The sequence below is a fragment of the Sminthopsis crassicaudata genome, chromosome 3 (assembly GCF_048593235.1).
Source record: "Sminthopsis crassicaudata isolate SCR6 chromosome 3, ASM4859323v1, whole genome shotgun sequence".
Lineage (NCBI taxonomy): Eukaryota > Metazoa > Chordata > Mammalia > Dasyuromorphia > Dasyuridae > Sminthopsis > Sminthopsis crassicaudata.
Window position 1 is genome coordinate 241,992,485 of NC_133619.1, and position 20,927 is coordinate 242,013,411.

The window sequence follows — 20,927 nt, forward strand, 5'->3', positions numbered from 1 at the left end:
TGTCCTTTGTTCTCAAAGATGACATGACATCAAGGAGGTGATGCCCTCACATGCAAGCAAATTGGATTTGAGGGAGGGAGGGATATACAAGGTCACCAGTCTCACTTTTTCCTATAGAACCATCTAGGTCCAATAGCAAGATATAAATCAGGGTGATTTTGAGATGGCCCTAGTGGGAGACCTTGGCTTTTTAAAGCCAAGATTTTTAATGGGTCTCAGTTTTACTAAAGCAAAATAACTCCAAAGCTCTAATGATGAACATACTATCTGCCTTCAGAGACAGAACTAAAATTGATTGAATACAGACTGAAGTATACTATTTTTCATTTTTTTATTCAAGTCTTTTTTGTACAATATGACTAATATGGAAATGTTTTACACAATTGTACATGTATAACATATCTGATTGCATACCATGGCAGGGGAGAGGGGAGAAAGGGATAAAAATGTTTAAAAATTGGGAGGGAGGGAAAGAATGTAAACTTTATGAAGGTAAGGATTACTTCACTGTTATCATTAGATTCCCACAAGTTCTTAATAAACACTTAAAAATGCTATTTGTTTGTTTTCTTTTGATTTAACAATTCAATAGGCTTAGCGTGATCAAGGAAGGCATTGTGGAGGAAATGAGATTTGAGGCAGACCTTGAAGACTGGGGAGAAATTGAAAAGGGAGAGGTAAAGGGATATTTTAGAAAAAGAGAATGATAAGCAAAGACAGGATGGCTAGGATGAGTATCATCATCTGTAGATAACATAAAGATGGTACTTTAAGGTTTGTTCCTACTTACTTTGCTTGTTCCTCTTTTTAGAAGAGGAAACTGAGATGGAAAGAGATGAAGCATTTTGTTCCTAGTTAAGACAACTAGCAAGTATCTGAAGCAGGATTTGAACCCAGATCTTTGGGTTAACTAAAGGAAAAAGGTACAAATCAGGGAATAATAAAGAAGTAAGATCAACTAGTTCACATAGGCCAGATTATGGAAACTGTTGAAAAGAATTTTTTTTAAATACTAAAAGTTAGAACAATCTGAACTTGATATTACCAGCAACAACTTTCTTTCTTTTTCTTTTCTGTTTCCCTTTCACTCATGTATTGTGTTTGCAATATACTATTCTGCCCTAATAAAGGGATACATGGACATTAGTAAATCAAGAAAGCCCCTTTTTTTCATGTAGGAAGTTTTTCCAATAAGCAGCTTCTCCTACTTACCCAAAGTCACACTCTGTACTTCCCCAGTGATTGGGTTCCATCTGCAAACTTTTTGTGCATTGATATCCACAAAAACAAGGTGACCAGTCTTTTCGTCCCACACAGGACACTCTCCCATCCGGTTCTTTTCCTTCAGAACAGTCTCTATCTTAATAGAAGCCATTGCCTGAGGAAGAAAGTGAGTAAATGTCAGTAAATCCATGACTGAATCATATAGTTGGTGGGGTTTCCTTTATCTTTTATACAGACTGCATCTGAAAATTTGAGCCATCTGTTTATGGGACACTCTTTAAAGGAACACACTGAAAATTCTATTTGGGGAAGGGAGCTGAACTCATTGAACATTATATATCTCATTATTAAACAATCAGTTTGTGTAAGTAACCATGTATTACCATGTATTAAGCATCTACTATATGCCAGGCATTATGCTAAGCTCCAGAGATACAAAAAGAGGCAAAAGTCATTCTCTGCCCTCAAAGAGCTCACAATCTAATAAGGAAGACAATATGTGAATACATACAAACAAATTATATACATTATGAGACAGAATTAAAGATCTAGAAATGAAAAGACCTTTAAAGGCCACATAATTCAAACTTTCTTCCCATCATTTTTACAGATGTTAAAAAATGAGGTCCAAGAAGATTAAATGAATTGCTAAACATCACACAAGTAGTATTAGAATTGAGATCTGAATCTAGGTGTTCTCCCTTCCAAGTTAGTGAACTTTTCATTGTACCATCTTGCTCCTCAGTTGATGATATTTTGTAAAATGTCTTAAGATAGTTTTATTAGCTTAAAATTTTTCTTTTTTTGCGGTTTAAAATTTCATGAATTGGAAGGTACCTCAGACATTATCTAGTTCAACTGCATTTTTCAAATAAGGAACTTGAGTCCCAGGAACATTCAATGACTTGAAAATTTTATTTTGATATTCTTTTCCTCATAAATTTCATTATTTAATTCTGTATTTTATTTTTTTATTTTGGTGATACAACTGGGGTTAGGTAGCTTGCCCAGAGTCATACAGCCAGTAAATTTTAAGTGTCTAAGTTTGGATTTGAACTCAGCTCCTCCTGACTCTAGGACAGATATTCTATGCATTCTGCCATCTAGTTGCGTGTAAGTCTATATTTTTCTTTAAAAAAAAAAAAAAAAAAGCATTAGTATTTAACTGAGGCTATATTAGCTATGTAAATTAATTTGTGCAGTATTGTCATTGCAATGCAGCTGAACTATGAACACTGCCTTTCCAAATATTTATGTGTGCCTTTATTTCAGGCTTTATATTTTTATAAGAGGTAACATTTTGTAGAGGAGAGCAGATTCAGGAAAACCTGGGTGCAATTTTTCTCTGGTATGTACTGACCATATAATACCATGCTCTAGGCAATTCTCTACTCCCATAAATAGCAGTAAAAGTGCTAATCTGGGGGCAGCTAGGTGGTGCAGTGTTTAGAGCACCAGCCTTGAATTCAGGAGGACCCGAGTTCAAATTTGGTCTGAGACACTTAACACTTCCTAGCTGTGTGATCCTGGGCAAGTCACTTAACCCCAGCCTCAGGGAAAAAAAAAAAAAAAAAAAGTGCTAATCTACATTGAGAATGTGTTTCCCATGATGCAAATGGATTGAGAACTAGGCAGAGTCTGGAAGATCTGAGTTCAAATCCAGCCTCAGATACTTACTATCTGTGTGATTCTAGGCAAGTCACTTAATCCTATTGTCTCAGTTTCCTCATCCATCTGAGCTGGAGAAGAAAAATGGCAATTCTCGTCAGTACCTTTACCAAATATACCCCAATGGAGTCATGAAGAGTCATGCACAATTGAAGATCAACAAACACCATCTTTGTAATCATTGATCAGGTCCCTATCCTTATTTACTTTATAATTGTCTTTTGTAAAAGCTTCTTAAACTGTGGGTTCATATAGGATCATGTAATAGGAGTCACAAAATTATGATTTATCATCACTAAATGTTTGATTTGTATGCCTATTTTATATACCTATATACCCAGGTTACATAAAAATTTCTTGGGCAAAAAGAGATTGTGAAATGTTAAATCACAAGTAATTGGTGGGTTTTGTTGTTGATATAAATGAGGTTTCACTTTTCTTCATTCTCATGTAAGTCCCCAACCTGTCTTCTTATCTTGTTCAGCTCTCTTTTTCCACTGTGCCCTCGAGAACAAAATTCCCCTTTATCTTAAACTCATTTTTGTACTTATGAAAATTTAGTTCCTCTTAGAAGACTATATTCCTGACCACTCTCTCTAGTATTGGATGAGCTTTCTACCCATCCATCTTTCCACATTGGTTGACATCTATTAGCCTCCTTTCCTATTCCCTTCCTCTTCCTTTTTTTTCTCTTGAGAATAATGGAATGACTTTTAAAACTATTTGTATTAGTTCCCCATATATCTTAGAAAATAAATATCTTCTCTGAACTATTATAGTTTTTTTTAATTTTTAATTTAATTTAACTTTTTAAGCTTTTAATTCCTAAAGTCTGTCCCCACTCCAATCCATTCCATACATAAACTGTTAAAATGATTTTCCTTAAATTTAGTTTCAACTATGTTACTTCTTGTTCACTCGTTTTTCAGTTGTTTTGACTTTTAATGACCCCATTTGTGATTTTCTTGGCAAAAATACTGTAATGACTTGCCATTTCCTTCTTTGGCTCATTTTACAGATGAGGAAACTGAAGCAAAAAGTGACTTGCTCAGGATCACATAGATAGGAAGTATCTGAGGTCAAATTTGAACTCAAGAAGATGATTCTTCTTGACTCCAGGCCCAGTCCTCTATCTACTGGCCTCAAGTACATCATTATTCTATTCAATAATTTCATGTTTTATTATTGTCTCAAGGTTAAAATATATACTACTGCTTGATTTTTAAAACTTTTTTATAATCCAGTTCCAACCTAATTTTCCAGCTTTGTTACATATTATTCTCCCTTCCTAACAATCTGGTCTGGTTTGGCAATTGAATGGTGGAGTGGATAGAGTACAGGGCCTGCAGTCAGGAAGGCCTGAATTCCAACTCAGCCTCAGACATTTAATATCTGTGTTTCCTTGGTCAAATCTCTGTTTGCCTCAGTTTCTTCTGGTGTAAAATGAGAAAAATGATTGCATATACCTTGCAGAGTTTTTGTGAAGATCAAATGAAAGGATATTTGTAAATGCACTCAGCACTGGGTCTATACATAGTAGGCACTATATACTTGCTTATTCTTTTCCCTTCCCTATAATACAAGTTACTAACATTATGTTTCAGAAAGTATTTTAAGGTTATTCTTAAATTCATCTGCCTTATATATTGCCAAGAGAGATAAATTTATACTACAAATGGTTCAATCATTCAAAAATATCACTTTAACATTAAACAAATAAAATAGATATACAACAATGAAGATCTCTGTTCTCCAAAATGTGGCTTCCATACTTTGGGAGACATATTTTTGCATTAAAAAAGTGGCATATAAACTTAGACACATCACATAATATCTCTGAACTTCAATTTCCTTGTATGTAAAATGAAATGGTTAAACCAGAAGATTAATTAATTCTTTTCCATCTCTAAGATTCTAAAACTTTTATAATTTTCGGTTGGACCCAAAGATATTTGATATCAGCAATTTATATCTGATTGATAGCTTTTGTTTTTATATGACCATCATTTCCAAGTACATTCTCTCATACAAAGAGCCATTCATTATAGCAATGGATAAAAAAGAGGAAAATAGGTCATTGCAGCAAAATTAACTGCAAAATTGTATATCAACTGAATCTCGTTGTATATGTAGAATTCCATATCCATATCTTCCACCTCTGCTAGCAAAGGAGACAGATGCATTTTCTCATCTCTTTGAAGTCAAAGTTTATTATCAAAATGAGTGTTCAGTTTTGTGCTTAAGGGTATTATTTTTATTTTTAAGTTTATTCTTAATCTTGTGTTTTCTGAAAAGTGAAATTAATCTTCCTTCTGTGTCGTTCTCGAGTGAATTCCTAAGGGGCCCAATTTACCAAGTAAAACTATAAAGCTGTTGCTGTGATGGCAAACAAGATACTTCCAATGTTTGCATAAAAATGTAAAAAAGAAAAAAAATCCCCTAGCTTCTTAAGACTTTCATTTGAAGAATAATGCACTTACAAGGAGTATTTAATAAATATTTATTGACTGGAATCTTCCTTCTCTCAGGCAGAAAATAATTGAGGACATAATCTTCATAGTCATAGTCAAACAGGACAATAGTGTCAATACTTGAATAGAGATCTGCTGATCATGAGTCTGGAACTTTTCCCACAAGGCCGCTTAGAGTCAAAATAACAAAGCAATCAAGACCTGAGGCACCTTTACAGTTATTCTGACGCTATTCTGGCATGAGAAGCAGGCTGTGTGGTGAGAGGGAACAAGGATCTGTATAAAGTAAAGTGAATTAGAATAGATGCCAAAGGTTTAAAAAAAAAACCAAACCCACCCCTGGGACAGCTAGGTGGCACAGTGGATAGAGCACCAGCCCTGAAGTCAGGAGGGCCTAAGTTCAAATTTGATCTCATACATTTAATACTTCTTAGCTGTGTGACCCTGGGCAAGTCACTTAACCTCAATTGCCTCAGCAAAATAAATAAAAAAAATAAAACCCCAAACAGTTTCTAGCACATTAATTCAAATATGATATAAGTCACTCAAAGAAAGAAGTAATGGTGAGTTAGCAAAACTGCCCACAGAGTGGATATGGTACTTGAAGAAGCAGATAGCCTAAGAGCTGAGATGGTAGCCTCCGAAGTGTCCATAAAATTATGAATAATTTTTAAAAATTAGAAAAGATAGTGTCTTCTGTTCTTGTTAAGCTGGTAGTTCACCTATGCTATGAATTTGGCAACGAAGGAGTAAATTACTGAATGGAAACAGTGCCTGGTAATTTATGTAGCACAACTGAAGGAGTGAAAGTCCTCATTCAGCATTCTCTTTCATATGGGTGTGGACTGGCATATGGGTAAACAAACCTGACTGTTACTAAATGAAGCCCAGGTCTTCACTAAATAAAGAACTTAAGGAAAAGTAATGCTGTTGTGAAAGACAGGTAATAGGGTCAGGTCTAATACTTCAGGTAATCAAATGTCCATCATATGCATGTACTTTTGAAATTTGATGGCCATCATAGGCCTGTCAACAGAGAGAACATATAGAAGTTCTACTCAAGGGCTATGTCAGTAGGACACAAGTTCTCATAGATCCCACTTAGCTGGAAAGGTTTCAAGGGTGAGAATATTTATTAATTAAAGAGTTGTACATTCCAACATCATGTAGCTAGATGGTATAACCGATAGAACATTGGACTTGGAATCAGAAAGACATCTTCATGAGTTCAAATCTGGCCTCAAATATTTACTAGCTGTGCGAATCCTGGACAAGTCACATTTGCCTCAGTTTCCTAATTTGTAAAATGAGTCAGAGAAGGAAATGACAAACCACTCCATTATTTCTACCAAGAAATGGGATCATGAAGAGTTGGATACAACTAAAGCATCACAATAACAACCACCTCCAACATGAAGGTTTTCTTGATGCCTCCCAACTACCTAATAATTTCTTAATATTATTTTTGTAGAAATTGTGCACATTCTTGTATATATATTCTATTCAATATTCAATAGAACACAAATCTTCTGCAAAACTGTTTCTTTTTTGTCTTTGTGTCCCCATTGCTTAACACAGTTCTTAACACTTGGTAATAAGAGAAACAATTATTTCTCTCACATATTAATAACCATTTACTACTGGGGACATCCAGGATTGTTTCCCTTTTTATTTCCTCATTCTTTATTAGGTCAAATCCCACCCCTGGGCAATATAGCTGCAAATGAGATAGGATTTTAACATTCTCTTCAATCTTGTTCAGACTCCACCCAACTGGGGAAAATTAGTTCTAACTCAAAAGTAAAATAATTTAATCTAGGTGAATTGTAGCCCATTTTGTTCTACTCGGACTTGGTGGGTCTGGGGTAGAAAAGAGGTAGAACCTTTATCTAGATTGCTCAAGGTTAGATATGATCTGGGAGTAAGTCAAGTCCCCTCATTAAAATGGGCCCATCTCACATTGTTGGTGCAATTGTGAATACATCCAGCCATTCTGGAGAGTGATTTGGAACCATGCTTAAAAAGTTATCAAACTGTGCATGCCTTTTGACCCAGCAGTGTTACTACTGGGCTTATATCCCAAAGAGATTTTAAAGAAGGGAAAGGGACCTGTATGTGCCAAAATGTTTGTGGCAGCCCTCTTTGTAGTGGCCAGAAACTGGAAAATGAACGGATGCCTATCAATTGGAGAATGGCTGAATAAATTGTGGTATATGAATGTTATGGAATATTATTGTTTTGTAAGAAATGACCAACAGGATGATTTCAGAAAGGCCTGGAGAGACTTACATGAATTGATGCTGAGTGAAATAAGCAGAACCAGGAGATTATTGTACACGGCAACAGCAATAATATACAATGATCAATTCTAATGGACTTGGATCTCTTCAACAATGAGATAATTCAGACCAGTTTCAATGGTCTTATGATCAAAAGAGCCATCTACACCCAGAGAGAGGACTGTGGGAACTGAATGTGAATTACAACATAGCATTCTCACTCTCTTTGTTGTTGTTTGCTTGCATTTTATTTTCTTCATCATTTTTTTTTCTGGTTTGATTTGATTTTTCTAGTACAGCAAGATAATTGTATTAATATGTACACATATATTGGATTTAACATATATTTCTACCATGTTTAACATATACTGGACTACTTGCCATCTAGAGGAGGAGGGGTGAGAGAAGGGGGTGTGGAACTAGAACACAAAGTTTTGCAAATGCTAATGTTGCAGAATTATCTATATATATGTTTTTAAAAAATTAAGAAAAACAAGTAAAAAATATTCTTCTAAAAATAAAATAAAATGGGCCCATCTCTCTTATAATATCCATTCTCATTAAATATTAGGCAATTAGAATTGAGTTCTGCCTGTTAGAAATACCCATTTTTCTAAGGGCATATAAGCATTAAGAGGCCACCATGATGTATCATTGATTTAAGAGATACAACTAAATGACCATCCTTTTATTAATTACTTGCAAGACATGACTTTTATGGAAATGCATATGACTTTTCAATGAGGGGAGATAAGGTAGAAAGAAGAAGACAGAGAATCTGGAATGCAAAATTTTATAAAACAAATGTTTAAAATTATTTTACATTCTTGAGAATGATGTAGCTGGGGAAAATAAAATATCAAATAAGTTAGAAAAAATTTTAAATTATTTGCTAGCCATGATTAATAAAATAAATAATCACCCAGAAATTATGTTTCTTGAATATTTTGTATGTCTTAGTACTGACTAAATCCTTGTTGATTGATTAATTGAAGACTGCCTGATGAAGTGCAGAGAAACTGAGGTAAACCACCATGTAATGACTTTTTTTGGCCACAGAAACTTATGAAACTGTTAAAGTAGAGAGGGGCTATGTGATTTGTTTGTGGAAGGAGTATTCATACTAATGAAAATATATTTTGGGTAGTCTAGTAACTAACTCACTGCTCATCATGAATTTGAGATGAATTTTTCTTAAGGATTCTATCTACACAGTTTACATATATGTTGTACACATATTTCACCTACACAGTTAAGTGGCAAAATGTTTAGCATTTAGGATCAGGAATCAAGAAGACCTGAGATCAATTCTGGCCTCCAATATCTACTATTTATGTTACTTTGGGCAAGTCGCTTTAATCACTGTCTGGCTCAGTTTCTTCAGAGATAATAATAACATCTACCCCTCAGAATGAGGAGAAAACAAGATATTTGCAAAACACTTTACAAACTTTAAAATGCTATATAAATGTTAATGGTTGTTATTATTTACCTAGGAAGGAATATAGTAAAACCTGTTTCCAACTCTGTTTTCCATGCCATCCATCATTGGTCCTTCCCTAATGCAATCAAGTCTAAAGGATTCCTCTGGCCTTCCTCCCTTTCTTCTTGCACTATTCACCAATACTCCCCTCCTGACTCTCCAGGCTATCAAACCTGCCAAATCACCTGGAATATGGTCATTATGAACCCTATCTACATTATAGTTGTTATCTGTTTGGAATTTGATTCACACAAACCACACTACAGTATCTTTCCCCATCACCATGATTAGAACCTATCCATAAGCTTGTAGATCTTATGCTAGAAGAAAAGTCAAAAGTCATCAGATCCAACTCTTTCATTCCATAGAATACTGAATACTCATAGAAAACTAAAATCTGTGGAGATTAAATGATTTGTCTACATTCACATTGGCAATAAATAGAAGAGCTGAAATTCAAATCTATATACACCAACTCCAAATCTCATTCTCTTTTCATCTTTGTTAGGGTTGATGTTTTGACTTCCTTGTCAATTGGATTTAAGTAAGGCCATAGCTGCGGATATCAGCTTCACTCTTCCCTCCAGAGTTATTGAAGTCCAGAGGCAAGACAAAAGTTTTGATGATGGCCAGGATGCAATGAATGATCTTGGCCTTTCTAAGTTAAAGTCTTTCCCAGAACTCAGTTTATCTGAGGCAACGCCCATTCAGTGATTAAGGTCAATGAAAATTGAGACAAAAGATGGCTTAATTTGCCATCACAAAATGTCAGTCTGGAAGAGAAAGATTTTCTGTTCTGGGCAGAACAGAAAACAATTGCTAATTTAGACTCATTCTATGATGTCAAAAACCTAAGCAATGAGCCATAGAAGCTTGGAAAGGGGTGCTATTATTGGCCATCTTACCAGCTGCCTCTAATCCTCATGATTTAAAATTCTTGGTTTTCTAGTCAAAAATTCCTCTTCTGTGTGATCTATAACCATCTTTATCCTTGTTCAGTTTAGTCCTACCTCTCTTCTCCTTAACTCTTCTAGGATGGTATCTCAAGTCCTCATTAAATCATTAGCAAGCTTCCCTTCATTTTCCATCTCTTCTTATACTCATTCCATCTCCTAGTACTAAATAAAACCTGACCTTCTATTGGAGACACCAATTTCTTTATCGTCCAATGATAGACTCAGAAGGAGTTAGCACACTCCTTCCTCTTCACTGCTTCTCCTAGACCTTTGGTCTTCTATCATCACTTTAGTCTGCTGCAGTCCTTGTATTTCTAGAACATGTTCCTATCTTATCCAATTATTTTAGCATTAGGCATATAGCTTTCCTTTTTGCCCTAATTTTTGTCACCATCTTCTGTGATTTCAATTCTCATTGTGATGACCATCCAAATACTCAAGGGTAGGGAAGTCTTTGCCTGATAAATACTAGGATCTCCATAAATGCTTGTTGATTAAATAAAAACCTCCCCTCCAAAGTTACCCTTTTTTTAACTTTGGATATATCTTCTATATATTTATTTATTTACATCATGGTTCTCCCATTAGAATCTAAGTTCATTTTAAAAATAGGATCTAGCCAGCCCACTGTCATTACTATTTTTCAATAATGAGCTAGAAATGTTAGCTATAGCAATAAAAGAAGAAGAAACTGAAGGAATTAGAATAGACAGTATGGAAAGAAAGCTATCACGTTTGCAGATAAAAAATGGGTATACTTATAGAATCCTAGAGAACCAATTAAAAAACTAGTTGAAAAAAAAACTAGTTGAAATAATTAACAACTTTAGCAAAGTTGCATGATATAAAATAAGCCCATATAATCATCAACATTTCTATATATTACCAAAAAAAAAAAAAGTCCAGCAACATGTCATAGAAAGAAAAATTCCTTTTAAAATAAGTATAGACAATATAAATTATTTGGAAGTCTACCTGCCAGGATAAATCCAGGAACTATATAAATACATTTCCAAAACATTTTTAGTGCAAATAAGGTCAGATGTAAACAATGGGGAAAATATTAATTGTTCATGAGTAGATTATGACAATATAATAAAGATGACAATTCCGCCTAAATTAATCTACTTATTAGTGCCTACCCACTCAAACTACCAAAATTTTTTTTTTAACATTCATCTGGAAGACCAAAAAGTCAAAAATATCAAAGGAATCAATGAAAACAAATGTGAAAAAAATGTGGCTTAACCATACCAAATCTTAAATTATATTATAAAGCAATAATCATCAAAACTATCTAGTACTGGCTAAGAAATAGAGTGGTGGAATTCATTAGGTACAGAAGGCTCCCAAAGTGAGCATGGATACCTAGGATATAATAAACATTTAATAAATGTTTGTTAATTAATTGATAGATTAACATTCACTAATTGTGTCTTTGACCTTTTTTTCTCTCCTCTCTTTTGGTAATCTCACCAGTTATCATTGCTCAATTATCCCTCCTATAAAAATAATTCCTTATTCTAAATGTCTCACACTTGATCTTTTACTAGAACTCCATTCCAATACTTCCAATTACCTCCTAGACATCTTAGTCTCACTTTCCTTTGTTTCATCTACATTCAAATAATGACCACTAACTCTTGGTGTCCTTCAAGGTTCTGTTCTGAGTCTTCTCCTTTCCCTTTATTTTATCCCACTTAAGGATTTTATTAGTTCAACTTTCATCTCATGGTAGCTGAAGCAGGTGTTGTGGAGCACTTAAGAGCTTGGTCAGACATCAAAGATGTCAAAGATTATCCACTGCATCCTGGGACATTGCTAGTCATTTTGATTTTTGTCTTGCCCTTGTATTTCAATGACTCTGAAAAAGTGAGGTTGATGACTTTGTACAACTCTGCCTTACTTAAATCCAATTCAGTCATGAGTCAACATATCACCATGGCAATGTCATTGATTTTCTTTGAAAATGAAGGACAAATAACATATCTATTCATTTGTCAAACTTTGTTCATTTCTCCACAGCATCTTTTATATACCTCCTTCTCTTCAGTCGCACAGATGCAACCCTCAGTCAGTTCCTCATCACTTCCTGCCCAGACAATTGTAATTATTTTTTAGTTATTCTCTCTGCTTCAGGTCTATCTGTCTCTTTCCCATACACATACTCAAATCCATCCCACACACAGCTGCTAAAGTGATTTTTCTGAGGGCAGAGCCAAGATGGCAGAGAAAAAGCCAGGAATTTGCCTGAGTTGTCCTTGGTTTCCATTGAAAACAACAGTAAATCAAGTCTCTGAATGGATTTGAGAATGACAGAATCCATAAAAAGACAGTGAAACAATTTTTCAGCTTAAAATAACTTAAAATCACTTCAGAAAAAGTCTGTCTCACTTCCGTAAATAGGTAGCACAGCCCAATACAAGCACTAGATTGTGAGCCACCTAGTGGGAGGCTCTTAGCTGTAATACAATTTAGCAGCTCCTGGATCCTGACTCAGTAGGTAATGGCACAGCAGGCCAGAAGTGAAGTTTCCAGCCTCAGAACCCTGCCACTACAGGTGAAACCTAGCACAGTGGACAAGTCACCAGCTAACTTTAGCCCCAGTGAGGAAAGTCAGTGATAAGGAACCTGTCCCACAGCAAAAAGAAGCAAGGAACAGTGACCCTTGCATTCTAGGAGTAGAACTCAACTTATAAAAATGAATGCAAAAACAAACAAAAAAAAAGCCCTAACCATAGAAAGCTAATATAGTGTCAAGAAAGATCAGAACACAAAATCAGAAGAGGATAGTAATGGCAAAATGCCTATGTATGAAACCTCAAAGATAAATACAAATTGGTCTCAAGCTCAAAAAGTTCTCTTGGAAAAGCTCAAAAAGAATTTCCAGAATCAAGAAGGAGAGATAGAAGAAAAATCGAGAAATGAGTTGTGAAGGAGAATTATGAAAAAAAGAGTCAACAATTTGGAAAAGGAAGCACAAAAAATTGGTTGAAGAAAACTCCTTAAAAAAAAACTAGAGTTGACCAAATGGAAAAGGAGGTAAAAAGCTAACTAAAGAAAACAATTCATTAAAAATTAAAATTGAGCGAGCGGAAGCTAATGACTCTAGGAAACATCAAGGATCAATCAAGCAAAATTAAAATAATACAAAAAAATAGGAGAAAATGTAAAAAATCTAATTGGAAAATCAACTGGCTTGGGAAAATAGAGAATTTAAGAATTATTGCACTTCCTGAAAGCCATTAGCCAAAAAAAAAAAAAGAACCTGAACAATATGTTTTAGGAAATTATCAAGGAAAACTGCTCTAATATTCTAGAGCCAAAGAGCAGTTGTTTCAGTCATGTCTAATGCTTTATATGGTATGTGTCTGAGACCAGATTTAAAATCAGGAAGATGAATCTTCTTGACTCTAGGCGTGGACCTCTATCTACTGCACCTCAGAAAGACTTTAATAATATTTGATACATTTCCCTCACCCCCAACTTCAAAGTGATCTCTCCTTCCTGCTATTATCCATAGTGCTTTTTCCAGATCCTTTTTTTTTTTTTTTGCTTTCATCATATTCTGTCTCCTCTGATCTAGAGTTGGAAAGTACCTCAACCCAGGTAATTCCAGTTCAATCATCTTTATGAAATACTCTGCATCATGCCTATTGCCTACCTCTCCCTCCTAGAATAATCAGGTCAATTTTCAACACCCTCTTTGCCTGTTTCATTGATAAGGAAGCCTATCATATGCTGACGAAAAGTTAGATTGCACTCAGGTTTTGAAGAATGATTCCTTATTGGACAATTTTAGTTTTTCTTCATGAATAATGGTTTTGTCTCTCTGAGTCAGAATAAATGATTCTAAGATCTAATAATAAAATAAGACTTTCTTTACAGAAAGGTATTTTGAAAGAAATAATCTGGTTTAGTAATTGGTATGATGTAGGAAATGCATGCAAGTAGCAGACATCCCCCTATATATTCCAAAGTAAACTAATTTCATTTTTATCATTGTATCCAATGTAATCACAAAAATTATTCTCTTTTTCGCTTGACTTTTTTTTTTCTTTCCCATTTGGAGTGTCTCATATATTTATTCTTTTCTTTTATTGTTGTTTTTCTTTCTCATTGGAGAATGTAGCATGATAAATTAAAAAGACTCCTAGACTTGGAGTCCAGAGACCCTTGTTCTGGTAAGAATTTTTAATTGATTAAAATATATATGAGTCAAGTTACTTCAAACCAGATTTATTAAAAGTGCCCACCATATGCCAGATATTATACCTAGCACTGGAATATATGGGGGGGGGATGTCTGCTACTTGCATGCACTGAAAGTCACCTTCACTGCAACTTAAAACATTAGCGTTGTCTAGAGGAGCAAGAGATTAAGTAACTAGCCCATTAAGTAACAGTCACTATATATATGTCAGAGGCAGGATTTGAACTGGAGTCTTCCTGATTCTGAGGTCAGCTCTCTATCCATGATACCACAAAGCTCTTTGATCATTGTAAGAATATTGTTAAAAAGTACAAAACAGTAACACCCTCCCCAAATTGAGCTTACCATTCAACTCTGAGTGCAATTCACTTGTCTATCCATTGTGTCCAAGACATGTTCTGATGGACCAGTTCTATATATTGTCCATCTAATTTCATATCATGTTTCTCATCCTTTATTCATATAGCTCTTTTAGGTATGATTAGTTAGGAAAATTATTTTAATTGATTATAGATCATTTTTAGAAGGCTCTGTAATATTTCAGGCTTTAGTGAAATCAATACAATTCTATTTCTAAACTGGAGAGTCTGGAGAACCTCTCAATTTCTAAGGAATTTCTCTTTCATTGTAGAATGACACTACACTGGATTTTTTTCATGACAGAGGCAAACATCTCTGGTAAGAATATGTCTCTCTGCAAGCAGATTTCAGAAAAAAACTGGAGAGGCTTACATAAACTGATACAAAGTAAAATGAACAGAACCAGGAGAACATTGTACAAAGATAGTGACAATAACATACTCAACCATGAATGATTTAGCTCTTCTCAGCAATAAAATTCCAAAAGAACTCATGCTAGAAAATGTTATCCACATCGAAAGAAAGAACTGATAGCCTGAATGCAGGTTGAAGAATACTATTTTCACTTCACTTTTTTTCATGGTTTTTCCCTTTTGTTCTGTTTCTTCTTTTACAACATAACTAATATGGAAATGTTTTACACAACTGCACATACATCCATCAAATTACTTACCACTTTAGAAATTAAAGAGGAAGGAAAGAGAGAGAAAAATTTGGAATTAAAAAAACTTAAATGGATGTAAAAATTGTCTTTACATGTAATTGAAAAAAATAAAATACTATTTAAAAAAAGAATATGCCTCTCTGTTTTATGCACTTGATTCTAAAAATCAGAGGACGGCTAAACAAAATTTTATTGTTACACTTTCAAGGAATTTTGCATCATTTTAATATATACATAACAGATATTTTATTTGAAGAGAGTCTTTAAGGCAACAATATGCAGTTAACAAATAATAATAGGGATCCAGATAACACAATGAATAGAGCTGGACCTGAGTTCAAATCTAACCTGAAACACTTCTTAGCTGTGTGATCCTGGTCTCTTGACTTCAATTTGCCTTAGTTTCCTCAACTGTAAAAAAATAACATTTATCTGGCAGGGTTGTTGGTCAAGTGAGATAATGTTTGTTATTTATTTAGCACAGTGCCTGACACATAGTAGATGTTTTATAAACACTTATTTCCTTCTCCTTCCAAATAAGCATATCAGGATTTTATATTATCTGACTTTTTCAAACAATTGGATGATTCTAAAGAAGTGCTTTGCTGTAGAATATCTTTTAAAAAATTAGATATTCTTTTTTCAACATCTTCATTGAATATGTCCTTGATGTATAGACAGTTTATTCTAAGAAAAAATTTCTAGAGATGGGAAAGTAGGAATATGAGTCAGTAATTTTTAATATTTACTTAATAACTTTCCTCTGTAATAGTATAGTCTGATTTTTTTCTGAAACATTTGGTTTGTTGGAAAAAATTGTTTTGGATACCTTTCAGATATCACAGAAATCAATTCCCTAACACCTTGAACATTATGCTGCTTCCAACATGAACCTTTGCTATGTTTATTTGATCTGGTACAGCTGCTCTTCCCACTTGTTTTCTTTAGTATTATTTTGACTTTATGCAGCACATCACACAGTGATGCTAGAATCCAAATTTTGTGTCTGCACCATCATTTTTAGACTGGACTTTTCCATTTAGAAAAATCTATTTGGTTGTCTTCCTTCCTTCTATCCTTAGTGCTCTGAGGATGATTTAGCTAAGCAAGATCTCCTGCCAATTTTTCTATAAATTTATTTTTCCTTCCACTACTTCCACCTATTTTATGAACTCAAAACTGTTCATAAGTTTCTACTATTCCCTTCCATAAGATTTCCAGCAATTTGGAAAGTTTACCTTATAAACAAACTACTGTTGCCCCTGGTTGCCTTATCTCTCGACTTATAAAAGAGACCATATGTTTCCTGTTGATGGAGGTTAATAGCCTCATTTGGTCTCCTTGTTATAATGATTGATTACATCATAAACTTCCTTAGGAAATATCAATGTCTTTGTCAGTCCATCTTCTTTTATTGAATTCTCATTTTTAGTATCAACAGCTTGTTTAAATACTCAAGCTGGAATTGCTTCAATTGTATGCAATATTTTCTTTTTTTTTCTAATTTTATTACTATTCTAATTTGATATTGATTTGATCCTTCCTCTAACCAGTTGATGATCTCATTATATATGAGCAGTTTGTTGAGAAATGACTCTCACATCAATAACCAATGAGTCCTCATCTGCTATATGCTTATTGTATTGGCTACCAGTCATTTCCTGTCTCTTAGAATATATTCAACTTCATTTTTTGATGTGTTATTTGGTCTCATCCAGGATTTCCTAACTCACTTCAAAGAAAGTTTTCATGATACATAAGTAGGAGGTTTCTGTACAATCCTCTGATCATAAAAAGGGAGTAACAGCAATTCACTTGAAGATGTATAGAATAAATACACAGGAGATGGGGGTGAGGAGCCTCCCTCCTTTGGAATGAAGCCTGTCTTTCAAAAAGGAATCCAGAAGAAATCTTACATTGGTAATAAACTTGACTTTTATTGATAGCCCTAGGACATATTTGAAGTAGAAAGTAAGCAATTTTAAGGAGGAAAAAAGCCAAATTGGCAATGTCACACCTCTTATAAATCTTTGCCATTTTTTTATCCGAATGGTGTTATTATAATATTGAATATAATGACACCTTCCATTTATATAGTAGTTTATGGTAACAAAGTACTTTATATACATTAGTTTATTTGAGCTTTACAACAACCCCGTGAGGTAGGTAGGACAAATTATTTTTTCCATTTTTTAGATGAAGAAACTGAAGCTCAGTGAGGCTTATTAGGTGATTCAATGGAAAGTACGCCAAATTTGGAATAAAAAGATATAAATTCATATATCAGCACTGTGTGACCTTGATTAAATCACTTAGGGTGAGGCCCTTTCTCTGAGTCTCAGTTTCCTCATAAAAATCTATAATAATACATAAGTAAATAAACAAATACAGAGATTGGATGGGATAACCCTTAAAATATCCTCCAGCTCTAAACCTGTGATACTTCACTTTCCCAAAACAAATTTTTAAATGGCAGGCAGGACCCACACCCAAATCTAGGGCTTTTTCCAGTATACTATACAAAACATATCAAGCCTTTCAGATTTGAAATCTTCCCCAGATTGTTTTTATTTTGGAAAAAAAAATTTTTTTGGATTCCTAGAAACTCAGGATAGATGAATATATTTATAAATCAATTAGATGATTTTATTTATTGACTCCTATGATCCCCCGCATTTATATATCTCTTGAAGGAAAAGTATTTTACAGGTATAATCTCATTTGAGAACAGAAACTCTGAAGTAAATGCTCTTATTATCATTATCTCCATTTTATGGATGAGAAAACTGAGGCTGAGAAAAGTTGAGATTTGCCCAGAGTGCAAAGTTGAGAGGCAAGTCCACTATAACCACTTCATTACCTAGTTACTCTTTTATATTTTTTATACTTAAACGAGGGAGCAATGATTTTAGTATGGGAACTCTCTACCAACACACATAGCAAATGATCTATGATGTAAGTAGAAATAAATCCTAAAGCACGGCGCCCTCCACCTCCCCTTATTCTGAGAAGTTAAGTGCAATATCACATAATGAGCATCTGCTGAGGGATTTGAACCCTTGCCTTCTTGACTTCAGTCAGGTGCAGCCCTACACTCCAAACTGTCTCTGCTGTCTCCTACGTATTCAACATTTTCTTACAGTTTCCTCCCGTCCCCTTCTGCAGCATTGTAAATGCAGGAAGCTAGGTCATTAGCTTATTTAAGAAAAGAAAATCCCAGAATTCTCTACGATCACGTTCTGTTACCTGGGTCCTCTTGATGGTCAGAGCCTGAAGAAATCTGCCGAATCGCTACCCAGGCAGCCTAAGTGAGCAATGTTGCCAAGGCCGGGACGGCAACACAGGCAGTTCTCCTGATTGCCTCTCTATCAGTAATAAAACGGTGTAACTCATAATTATGGTTTCAGGAGGAATTAGCCAACGATCACAATTTGACAGCCCTGTCACTTGAAAATTACCAGTACTTCATCTCCTATAATAAAGAGTCATTTTAAGGCAAAACCTTCCCAGAGTGGAGAGAAGCCACTTAGCGGAATAATTGCCACACTCTGTTGTCATGGTAACCTATCCACTTTAATAGAGAAGAGTGTTTGGGGGCAGGGAGAGAGGTGGTAATTGTGAATTTGAACTTCAGCCGAACTCGAGTACCTTTTAAAGGAAAACCTTCCTTTTAGGCACTTTTATTGTTGGAAGGCTTACCCCCTTGAAACTATTCCCTATTTCCTTTCCATTTCCAGCAACTAATCCGACCTAGAAATTGCTTCTTTCGGCAAACTTTTTTTTTTTTTTTGAGTTCCAAATTATCTCCCTCTGCAATTTCATGTGCAGTCATGCAAAATACATTTCCATATTAATCATGTTTTGGAAAAAAAAACACAAATCAAAAAAAAAAATCCCAAGAAAAATAAAGTTTAAAAGATGATGTACTTTGATCTACATTCAGACTCCATTAGTTCTTTCTCTGGAAGTGGATAACATTTTTCATTGTGTCTCCCCTGAAATTGCTGATAATAGAGAAGTTATTTGCAGTTGATTATAGTGTGGTCAGACTAGGCGTTAAGAAAATCACTTTAGCAGCTGGATGGAGGATGGATTGGAGAGGTTTTGTCATTGTGTTGTTAAAGTCGACCCCATTTTGGAATTTTCTTGGCAAAGAAACTGGGCTGATTTACTATTTCCTTCTCTAGCTTATTTTACAGATGAGGAAACTGAGGCAAATAGTGACAGGTTTTCCCGTGATTTTAATATCACCTTTAAATCCAAACTCTTATATTCTAGGCAATTCATTTAGTCTTTTTAATTCTCAAGGTTTTTCTCCATCTATAAAATGGAACAACCATATTGGTGATCATTGTAAGGAGAGCGAAAAGTCTTGAAAAATCATAAAACAATATAGAAATACAAATGACAATGTTATTTTATACTTGAAAAGTATGGATCCAATCAAGTAATAAGCACTATAGGAACAGGTAGTAAATAGCAAAATGAGAATGAAACTGTAGGTCTTTCCAATCCCAAAGGACAAAGGATGAAGCATACTATCCACCTCTAGAAAAAGAATTGCTATTGTTTGAATGTAGACTGAAGCATGCTATTTTTTCACATAGTTTCTTTCATTCTTTTTTTTTTTTTTTAATTCAAGTCTTGAACAAAATGGTTGATTGATGTCCTTCATTCTAGAAAAGGACCAAAATGACATCACTATGTTAGAGTCAAATTGCAGTATGTCCCACTGTGGCTGATCAGACCAATACGAGCTCAGAGTGCTTTGCCAAAGATCAAACATAGTTGTTTGTATGTTGTCTCTCCCATTAGATTTTGAGCTCCTTGAGAGCAGGGTCTAGCACCTTTTTAGTATATTGAGCATTTAGCACAGTGTCTGGGACATAGTGGGACTTAAATGCTAGGAGACTGACTCTCTGAATCACCTCTCTCAAAGCTCCTTCTTCAGTTAATAAGGAGTTATGTATCCTTATGCTTACACAATACATTGCCTTCCCCATTGCCAGGGTTAAGGGCATGGGAGTTAGAGGTATGGCACCCCAGCAATTTGGAAAATCTGCATAAAAATTTTTGGCTGACTCTTCATACCAGAGAAAATGTCTGAATTACATTAGTATTAAATGAGAAAAGATGTTGATATTGTGTAATTCTATGCATATATTTTATGCATTTCTGAGTTTCTAAACTTTTTTTTGTTTGTTTCATCTGCTGGCTGCCTTTATATGTCATCTATGACTTCCACAAAACTCCCCCAAAATTCCCACTTGATTTCTTATGCTGACTTGCAATATATTAAAACCATGATTGGAAAATTATGATGTGGAAGGGATAACTGTATAGTTTAGTCACAGAGTTGTCCTTCCAGAGTAGTGCTCCTCCTGAGTAGGGAGATGAAAGTGTAATATGTGTGTGTGTGTGTGTGTGTGTGTGTGTGTGTGTGTAGTAGTAGTAGTAGTAGTAGTAGTAGTAGTAGTAGTATAGTAGATAAAGATCTTGTAGCCTCAAGCCAGCAAGACCTTTTGCATCTGACACATGTTAGGTGTGCAAGTGCTTTTAAATAGATTTTTTTTCTTTCTTTGTTCTTTCTCTCTCTCTTTCTCTCTCTCT

General features: G+C 34.6%; 1 protein-coding gene across 2 annotated transcripts in view; it reads right to left on the bottom strand.

Moving 5' to 3' along the window:
• LOC141561133 (regucalcin-like) overlaps nucleotides 1-20,927 on the bottom strand; it is a 61,585-nt gene that overhangs the window by 18,049 nt on the left and 22,609 nt on the right. Inside the window, exons 1-2 of one of the 2 annotated variants that reach the window (XM_074300273.1) lie at nucleotides 18,564-18,873; nucleotides 1,213-1,378 (exon numbers count right to left, since the gene is read on the bottom strand). In XM_074300273.1, the coding sequence (XP_074156374.1) occupies nucleotides 1,213-1,375 (163 nt within the window). In that variant the 5' untranslated portion in view covers nucleotides 1,376-1,378; nucleotides 18,564-18,873. Of the gene's footprint in view, nucleotides 1-1,212; nucleotides 1,379-18,563; nucleotides 18,874-20,927 lie in introns of those variants that run through there. The other variant, XM_074300274.1, reaches the window with a different exon arrangement.